Source organism: Microtus ochrogaster, unplaced genomic scaffold (assembly GCF_000317375.1).
Source record: "Microtus ochrogaster isolate Prairie Vole_2 unplaced genomic scaffold, MicOch1.0 UNK18, whole genome shotgun sequence".
Lineage (NCBI taxonomy): Eukaryota > Metazoa > Chordata > Mammalia > Rodentia > Cricetidae > Microtus > Microtus ochrogaster.
This window is the reverse complement of record NW_004949116.1, coordinates 4,894,965-4,905,288: the sequence shown is the minus strand read 5'-3', so window position 1 is coordinate 4,905,288 and position 10,324 is coordinate 4,894,965. Positions and strand designations below refer to the sequence as shown.

Genomic DNA, 10,324 nt, shown 5'->3' with positions numbered 1-10,324 from the left:
AGTGCTGGGATTAAAGGCGTGCGCCACCAGTGCCCAGAAACCTTATCTTGAAAATAGAACAAAATTCTGATTTGTTTTTTGTTGGCCTGTTTGTTTTCTTTTTTTTTATCAAAGAAAAGTTTTTTGTTTTTTTTTTTTAAATTTTTCAAATTTCTTAAAAAGTAAGAAATGTTCAGCCTGTTTGTTTTCTAAAGAGAGAAGAAAAGAAAGGAAAGAAAGTATAGTTAGGAGGGTGAAGGAGGTGAGAAGAATCTGGGAAGAGTTGGGGCAGTGGAGTGGAATTATCAGAATATATTATATGAAAAATTGTTTTTAATAAAAATATTTTTAAAATAGATAGTTCAGCATCAAACTTAACCTCTGCGACTTGCTACAGGTCACTAAATAACGTATGCAGTTGTAAAAGGTTACACGTTCCCAAAGATGTTACTTTTTTTTTTTTTTTTTGGTTTTTCAAGACAGGGTTTCTCTGTGTAACAATCCTGGCTGTCCAGGAACTCACTGTGTAGACCATGCTGGCATTGAACTCACTGAGCTCCGCTGCCTCTGCCTCCCAAGTGCTGGGATTAAAGGTCACCACTTTCCGGCAAGATGTTACTTATTGATTAGGGCAAAAAAATATTCATATACTCATTTCATGTCTCTGCACTGAGCACTGAATTTATGGCAGGCACTATTCTATCTTCTGCACTAAAGGAAAAATGTACCATTAGTACCGTTGTACTTGAAATAATATTTCAGGAAGATGAGGACTGGGAGGAAAGATGATGGCTAACGTGGTGGTGAGTGATTTTACCTTGACACAGTACTTTGTACATAACAACAGGTTATAGGCTAAGGCTGTTTATACTGAAATATGTTTATACTGCAGGCTAAGGCTGTTTATACTGTTATAATGAAAAAAATCTGTCCAAGTATGAGAACTCCAAATGAGAATGTAAGCACTGACATACCTGTAAACCTGAGGAAAAAAACCAACAAAAGTCCTTGTAGCTGGGGAAAGATGAAATAAAGACAAGGCAGAATAAATAGTCTACACATTTGCCCTGCCTAGAGGGAAAAGCCCCACTCCTCACACATCAGTCTAGCTGCGGGAGGCAGTTTAGTCCCTTGATGTCACTGTTGAGCTGTTGGAAAACTACACAGAGGCTTGCTCTGTCTCCTAAATCCTAATTATGTGAAACTATTTACTTATTTTTAAGTTACTTTGAGTTTTGTGGCTTAGTGGAAAACATCCTGATAGGTACTTGCAATTCCACAGGTGAGAACAGTGAGTCTCAGAGAATTATAAATCTAAGAGGACAGAAAATTCCAAGAAGAAAAACCACAATAAAAATTTTGGAATGTAGTAGACAGGAAAATGTTGGAATTAACCAGTTTAAAAGAATAAAAGAAACCCATTCCTAAATCATCTATGCTTGATTTATACCTTAGAATACCCCAACGTCCCAAAGTGGCACCACCAGGTGAGGTGTGAAGGAAGAAAGGAAAAAGCTGTCATGGAAAAGCTGTCATGAATGGGTGAAGCTCCATGTCCTTTGCTTCTATCCAAGGTGGCAGACACATGCCTCGTGTCCACTTTAGAAGGGTGGGAGTGCATACAGACAAAGTACATAGGCTCCGTCCTCCGCTTGCACTGCTGAACTTTATTTGACAAGGAGATCAGGAGGGTTCCTCTCAGGAACCTGCCCGGGAGGAAAGCTCTGCAGCTCTAGCAAAGGGAATCATTGGATTCTTATGAGTGAAACTCATCTTGTCTGAAGTTCAAACCAGCATTTATCTCTCATAACTTCATTCTTTTTATTTATTTATTTATTATTTATTTATTAAATTTATTTATTCATTGAGGATTTCTGCCTCCTCCCTGCCACCGCCTCCCATTTCCCTCCCCCTCCCCCGATCAAGTCCCTCTCCCTCATCAGTTTGAAGAGCCATCAGGGCTCCCTGACCTGTGGGAAGTCCAAGGACCGCCCACCTCCATCCAGGTTTAGTAAGTTGAGCATCCAAACTGCCTAGGCCCCCCCAAAGCCAGCACATGCAGTAGGATCAAAAACCCATTGCCATTGTTCTTGAGTTCTCTGTAGTCCTCATTGTCCGCTATGTTCAGCAAGTCCGGTTTTATCCCATGCTTTTTCAGACCCAGGCCAGCTGGCCTTGGTGAATTCCTGAAAGAACATCCCCATTGTCTCAGAGTGTGGGTGTACCCCTCGCGGTCCTGAGTTCCTTGCTCGTGCTCCCCCTCCTTCTGCTCCTGATCTGGACTTTGAGATTTCTGTCCGGTGCTCCAATGTGGGTCTCTGTCTCCTTTCATCGCCTGATGAAGGTTAATATTCAGGGGGATGCCTATGTGTTTGTCTTTGGATTCACCTTCTAATTTAGCTTCTCTAGGATTGCGAATTATAAGCTCACTGTCCTTTAATTATGGCTAGAAACCAAATATGAGTGAGTACATCCCATGTTCCTCTTTTTGGGTCTGGCTTACATCACTCAGGATAGTGTTTTCTATTTCCATCCATTTGTACGCAAACTTCAAGAAGTCCTTGTTTTTTACTGCTGAGTAGTACTCTAATATGTATATATTCCATACTTTCTTCATCCATTCTTCTATTGAAGGGCATCTCGGTTGTTTCCAGGTTCTGGCTATTACGAACAATGCTGCTATGAACATAGTTGAGCATATACTTTTGTTGTATGATGGGGTCTCTCTTGGGTATATTCCCAAGAGTGGTATTGCTGGGTCCAGGGGTAAGTTGATCCCGAATTTCCTGAGAAACCGCCACACTGCCTTCCAGAGTGATTGCACAAGTTTGTATTCCCACCAGCAATGGATGAGTGTACCCCTTTCTCCACAACCTCTCCAGCAAAGGCTATCATTGGTGTTTTTTATTTTAGCCATTCTGACAGGTGTAAGATGGTATCTTAAAGTTGTCTTGATTTGCATTTCCCTGATCGCTAAGGAAGTTGAGCATGACCTTAAGTGTCTTTTGGCCATTTGAAGTTCTTCTGTTGAGAATTCTCTGTTCAGCTCAGTGCCCCATTTTATAATTGGGTTGATTAGCCTTTTACGGTCTAGTTTCTTGAGTTCTTTATATATTTTTGAGATCAGACCTTTGTCAGTTGCGGGGTTGGTGAAGATCTTCTCCCAGTCAGTGGGTTGCCTTTTTGTCTTAGTGACAGTGTCCTTTGCTGAGGGCGGAAATCAACAAAATAGAAACACAGAAAACAGTCCAAAGAATCAATGAAACAAAAAGTTGGTTCTTGGAGAAAATCAACAAGATTGACAAACCCCTATCCAAACTAATTAAACGACAGAGAGAGAATCATAACTTCATTCTTAAATGCAAACAACCAAGACTGGTGAGTGAGGAAAGCCTCCCATGTGAACACAGCAGGCATGGGCATGTAGATATGGGTGCATGGAGGAGGAATGGCTCGAGATGAACCACTTCTCATACCCTGAGTCGGACAAGAAGGCCACTTTCACCTGGAGCATTGACTTAGAAGTAAGAAAATAAGCCAGAATGACAAAAATAAGTAAAGTGTAAGAGGTAAGAATTTGAGAGACCCCTTCAGTAGAGCTAGCCTCTAGCTATCAAGACATTCCTTCCAGACAGGGCTAAAGAAAAAAATATGATGAAAAAAATGACAGGATCAAGAAATTGCTCTGATCTGTGAATTTTGAGATTGAAAATGCTCACTGTATTCAGAGCAAGAATATTGCGAACAAAGATCATGCACAATTTACAGTGTCATTGACAAGCAGACTTTTCTGGGGTAAGACTGAGAATTGCTGCAGACTTCTCAAAAACAGTGTTGAAACTGTAGGCTCATGATTAAAGGCTCTAGCTGGTCGTGATAGTTTGCAAGATGCTGTAAACGTTACAACAGTGGTTCTTAACCTTCCTAGTGCTGAGACCTTTTAATACAGTTTCTTCCGTTGTGACCTCTGACTATAACTGTATTTTTGTTGCTACTTTCTAACTGTAATTTTGCTTACTGTTGTGAATTGTAAATATCTATGTATTCTGATGGTCTTAGGTGACCCATGTGAAAGGGTTGTGACCCTCAGGTTGAGAAACATGCATTAGAAGGTAGATCTTAGCTTCAAGGAACTGGAGGCATGTCCTTGAGAGGTATTCTTTCTGTGATCCCTTCCTCTCTCTGCTTCTCTCTTCTGCTTTGGTGAAGAATCAGCAAAACACCCCTTGGAGAGGTGGCATTAGGAGGAAGTGGGCATTGAAACAAGTCCAAGCAAATGCTTGACACAGAGCTTCATGCACACTTTATTCTGATAAAGATAAAACTTAAAATTCACTGAAAACTAGGACAATAGTGTGGAAAGCTGATGTACTGAGTTATTCTGAATGCAGGTATTGTATTTTACTGAATGTAATAGGGTGAATTGGCTATAGACGAACAGAATGAATGAGGGTGGGCTACTTAGTGCATCATTTTGTTCAGGTCCTGCTTGCATTTTCTCTGATAAAGCCAAAGCTTTGCAGTTTTCCTTCCCCTCTCACCTTGCCTTGCTGAGGCAGGAAGCACTCCTGAGCTTTCATTCTGGAGTCTAGGTGATTAGGCTGACTTCTTCCTGCTGTGCTGTGCTCATCAAGGCTCCAGGGACAGACCTGACTGAAGGGGTCTTTGGCATTCTTACCTCCTATGCTTTATTTATTCTTCTTGTCATTCTGTTATTTCTAAGGGTCAATGAAGAAAAGACAGATACAGAAATTGGATTCAATTGGACTGGGCTCTCTGATAGAGAAACCAAAGCAAGCCAAAAACTCAGCATGTTCTTTATATTGAATTGAATAGGGAGACAGGGTTATTGCATATAACTGAACAAGGTTTAGTTACCTGAATAGGAAATCTCTGTAGGGCTGCAGTCTTCAGGCCATAAATAATTCTGGGGAAGAAAGCTATGGTAGACATTTTTCTGCACTCACAATCAACATTTGCTCTTGGATCAGGAAGGAAGGCTTTGCCACTCATTTTCCCATGGGTCTGAGGCTTTGTAGTCCTTAACATATCAACAACACACAATCATTCAGGACTTCATTCACTCAGGGTTTTGTCTGTTCCCCATACTACTGTAACAGGATTCCTGACACTAGGGCTTCCAGTTGCCTGGTTTCTCTGCTTGCTTGTTTATGTATTTTCTTTTATAAATAGTTTTATTCACTTTTGAGAATTTCATACATGAGCATTGCATCTCCATCACTGGTCCTTTCTATTTCCCCTCCAACTCCTCTACCCTTCCAAATTTCTGATGTCCTCTCTAATTATTATTATTACACGTAAACACACATATACACAAATGCATATATAACCTACTGAGTTTATTTAGTTTTGTTTGTACATACGCATATATCCAGGGCTAACCTTTACTGAAAAGTTTCCTGTTGGCCTCTTCAGTGAGTTGCTTTGCTGTTTTAAATAGGGAGTCAAGTTCATTTGCTTATCACAAATGTTCCCCCAACCCCCAGACAGGGTTTCTCTGGCTGTCACTCACTTTGTGGACCAGGCTGGCCTTGAACTCACAGAGATCCTCCTGCCTCTGCTTTCCAAGTGCTGGGATTAAAGGCATATGCCACCACCTACTGGGTTCTAATGAATTCTTAACTGATTTAAGAGATTAAACTTCAAATAAGATCTAGATAATGATTACAGAGAAACACATGCGCACAAATGCAAGGCAAGTAAAACCTAAAAGGAAGTAAAACTTAAAAGTTCTCAAAATAGAATTTAGGTCAAAGAACATTTAAGAAAATGATCAATATGAAATGATAAAATGTATTTTATAAGAAAACTGTAGCTGGGCGATGGTGGCACATACCTTTAATTCCAGCACTTGGGAGGCAGAGGCATGTAGATCTCTGTGAGTTCGAGGCCAGCCTGGTCTACAGAGTGAGTCCAGGACAGGCTGCAAAACTATACAGAGAAGTCCTGTCTCAAAAAACCAAGAAAAAAAAAGTAACAATCCTAGAGATGTAACAAGGGAGACCTTCAGTAACCAAATGCACATTCATAATGAAAACAATCCTTTAACAGTGGAGGAAGCCTAACCTGACACATTGTATCTGGGGATTTAAAAATCATCTGTTTCAGGATTTAAGAGATTGAGCAGAAAGACTAGGAAGATACTGTACATAGACCATTGGAGAGACAAGTAGAGAGCAGGAGTGGAGGAAACCCATATGAGAAACATGAGCTGCAATCTGATGCATTTAGGAAAATGTACATTTAAGTAGCCTATCACTTTGGCAAAAGTTCAACAGTTGGCTGCATCCAATGTGAGTGATGGATGATATAGGCATTTTGAAAACAGGAATTTTCAAAACCTGTTGATAGAAGTTGAAACTATTACAATAATTTGAATTATTATAGTACATAAAAACATTTGGGAACTGTAAACCTTAAAAAGCTTTTAAAACTGAAAGTGGCCCACTTCAGACTGGAAATCTGCCCCACAGAAGTAATATAAACAAATGAACTGAATGTGCTAATGCTCACCAGAATATTGACAAATGCAGTAATGCTGAGTGGAGCTGCGGCACGTCCAGATTGTGATATGCATACTCAGCTGTTAGGAAATGTTTATTGACAGGCAATAGCAAGCAGTCAACTAATGTGTCTGGTTTGACATTTGTCAAAGAGTTTGGATGAGTCAGAAAACCCATATGTAAGACAGAAGTTAAATATGAATGTGAAGAAAGTCATGGAAGCACCAGCCACACTGGGGATAATTGTAATTTTAGGGAAGCAAACTGGAGAGGGGAAGGTTTTGACTCCTTGTTCTTACTATAGTAAGCACATGATAAGAAAGATTAGTATAAGAGATCCAGCAAGGAAAGACATTTTTCTAAGAAATATGATTGTTAGTCTTCAAGAGTTTGGATTCTCTAGAGCAGTGGTTATCAGCCTTCCTACTGCTGTAACCTTTTTACAGCTCTTCATGTCCTGGTGACTTCCAACCATAAAATTATTTTCCCTGCTACTTTGTAGCTGTAATTTTGCTACTGTTATGAATCCTAATGTAAATATCTGTGTTTTCTGATGGTCTTATGCGACCACTCTGTAGGAGTCATTTGACTTCCAGAGGGGTCACAACTCACAGGTTTGAGAACCGATACTCTAAAGAGTGAGCTTTTATGTGATTCACAGCAGCAGTTGTCCTTCCCAGCCCTCAGTGAGTACCAGATGTTTTGTATTTTAGCTACAGGTCTACCTGCTCTCCCGTGTTAAGGCATCCACTGCTACACTTACAAGTACTTTTCCTTTGATAGGGCTGTCTTCATCAGTGGAATACAACGTAATGGAATTGGAGAAAGAACTTGAGAATGTCAAGACCCTTAAGACAAAATTAGGTATTGTACTTTTCTTTTGGACTTATTTGTTAGTCTTGGTTAGTTATAAGAAGACTGTAAATAGTCTTAAAATATTTGAAAATTTATGAAAGTTTAGTTTGTGTTAAAAACTTTCTGTGTTCAGAGTCATTGGTCTTTCTTATAGGAGAGGGTAAGTATAAATTCTCTGAAATTACTTTTTTAAAAGGCTTGTTTATTTTATATGTTATGAATGCTTTGCCTGCATGTCTATCTTTGTATCCCCTATAACTGGAGTTACCAGTGGTTGTGAACCACCTTGTGGGGGCTGTGTGATGAGCCGAGGCCTCTGCAAGAATAACAAATGCTCTAAACCACTGAGCCGTCCTTTCCAGCCCCTGAAGTTACTTTTCAAATATGGTAACATGCAAAGATGTTGGGGCTTTATCTGTTCACTTGAGTTGATTTTTTTCTGTATGTGGCTGGCTGTACACATACCAGAGTGGGTGTGGAGGTCAGAGAAGAACCCGCAGGAATAGGTTCTTCTGTTCCTTCATGTGGACTTTGACTGGTGGCAGGTATCTTCAGTCACCAAGTCATCTTGTTAGCCCCACTTGCATTATTTTTGAGAAATATTAAGTAAAAACTTCTCTGTCAATGTGATTTTTAAAATGTGCTTTTAAGATGTCTTTTTCTGACAGATAGAAGGCACTTTAATTATGATGTGCCTTAATGCCTTTCTTGGTTTTTGGCTCATCAAGCTTCTTGGATGTGAGAATTTATACTTTTCATATAACCTGAGAAATTTTGGCTCTTAATTTATTCCAATATTTTTCTTTTCTCCTTTGTGCTACCCTTTTCAGGGAGTTGAGTTATTTGCAGATTATCTGTAGCTCGTTTGGTTTTGGATAGTTTCTGTTGCAGTTTTACTCATCTCAGCCTTTCTTCTGCAGGTCTGATCTGTCTCTTATCCCAGCTGCTGTATTTTATTCTCAGACACTGGTTTTCAGTTTTGCTTTGGGCCTGTTATCTTCATCCTGATAATTGACGTTGTTCAATCTGTTTCCTCCAACTTAGTTGGAAAAAGAAGGAATATAGTTATGAGAGCACTCTAAAGTATGTGTGTGTGCGTCTGTGGGTGCATGTGCATGCCAGCGGTTAATATCGGCTTTCTTTCTTGATTGCTTTCTACTTTGTTTTTGAGATTTTAAATTTATTTATTTATTTTTTATTTGAATCTGTTGCTCACTGTTTTGGCTCTACTACCTAGCCAGACATCCTAGAGCTCTTCCTGTCTCTGCCCCCCCCCCCGCCCTGAAATTACAAGCCTGTGCATTATACTAGGCTTTCTCATGTCAGTTCTGGTGTTTAAACTCAAGTTTTCATACTTGCACAGCAAGGCCTTTACCAACTGAGCAGTTTCTGTAGCCCCTCTGAGAACTGTGCTGGTTGTCTATTGTTTTGTCAAGCTAGAGCAGTGGCTCTCAACCTTCCTCATTCTGAGACCCTTTAATACAGTTCCTCATGTTGCAGTGACTCCAACCATATAATTGTTTTTGTCTCTACTTCGTAACTGTAATTTTGCTACTGTTATGAATCGGAATGTAAAGATCTGTTTTCTGAGGGTCTTAGGTGACCCCCAAAAGGGTCAAGACCCGCAGGTTAAGAACTGCTGAGCTACAGCTAAAGTCATTTGGAAAAAAAGAACCTCAATTGAGAAAATGCTCTACTAAATTGGCTTGTGGACATTTTTTTTTAAATTAATGATTAATGTGGGAAGGCCCAGCTCATTGTAGATGGTACCACCCTTGGGAGGTGGTCCTGAGTGGTGTAAGAAAGCGGTCTGAACATGTTAGGAGGAGCAAGCTAGTAAGCAGCATTCCTCTGTGGCTTCTGCATCAGTTCTTCCTCCATGCTTCTGCCTTGAATTTCTGTTCTGACTTCTCTTCAGATGAGGGACTATAACTGTGAGCTGAAATAAACTCCTCTCTCCCCAGGTTTCTTTTGGTCATGGTGTTGATAATACAACAATAGAAACCATCACTAGTAAAACGCACTTCTGATTGCTTTGCCTGTGAATTATGACATTCTTTGTTAGCTCTTGTTACGTTTCAAATGATTGGTTTTGTTTCATATTATTTGTTTTATATTATTTTTTACTTCTTTGCATGCTCAGCATTTTTGGAAAGGAAAATAGGCATTTTTTTTGGGATGCTGGTATTTTTTTGCATCCCTGAGGGGAAGGAACTTTGGATTGAAATGCAGTTAACTGATTCAGTTGCCTGTCTCTGAAATCTCACTGGGCTGGACCCAAGCAGTACTGCTCCAGGGCACCTGCTCCATTGTGGGGCATTTCTCCTTGTGGCCCAGGCAACTATCAAGCACTATTCCCTCATGTTTGTCTTTAGCCATGGAGTGTTTCGTGTCTGAGTTGAATATATGAGGTGACCGTTGGCAGACTTTTGGTGTACTTAATTTGTCCTGCAATCTTGTTTCTGAAGATCTCAGTTAGTTGGGTTTTCTCAGACTCACATTTCATGTTTTCTGGGCAGGAATGAACTGAGCTTTTCTTGGTTCCTGTGCCTAGCCATCATGTTCTAGAAACTTTCAAGATGTTAAATGAGGTCATTTAGGTTTGTATTGTTCACTGCCCCTCAAATCTATTGTGTTTCCCAAGATCAGAAGTTGAGGGTCCTGAACATTTTGTGTGTGTATGTATACCTGCTTGCCTGCCTTTCTTTCTCTTCTTACTTCTGTGGCTGTGGCTTGATGATTTTATTATTTGAAAAACTGTTGGTCATTATCTTTTTTTTATTATTTACTTATTAAAGATTTCTGTCTCCTCCCCACCACCGCCTCCCATTTCCCGCCCCTCCCCCTCCCCCAATCAACTCCCCCTCTCTAGTCAGCCCAAAGAGCAGTCAGGGTTCCCTGCCCTGTGGGAAGTCCAAGGACCACCCACCTCCATCCAGGTCTAGTAAGGTGAGCATCCAAACTGC

General features: G+C 40.3%; 1 protein-coding gene across 4 annotated transcripts in view; it reads left to right on the top strand.

Moving 5' to 3' along the window:
* Lmbr1 (limb development membrane protein 1) overlaps positions 1 to 10,324 on the top strand; it is a 136,435-nt gene that overhangs the window by 93,089 nt on the left and 33,022 nt on the right. For all 4 annotated transcript variants that reach the window (XM_005367461.2, XM_026789376.1, XM_026789377.1 and 1 more), the window contains one exon: positions 7,287 to 7,367. In XM_005367461.2, the coding sequence (XP_005367518.1) occupies positions 7,287 to 7,367 (81 nt within the window). The remainder of the gene's footprint in view (positions 1 to 7,286; positions 7,368 to 10,324) is intronic.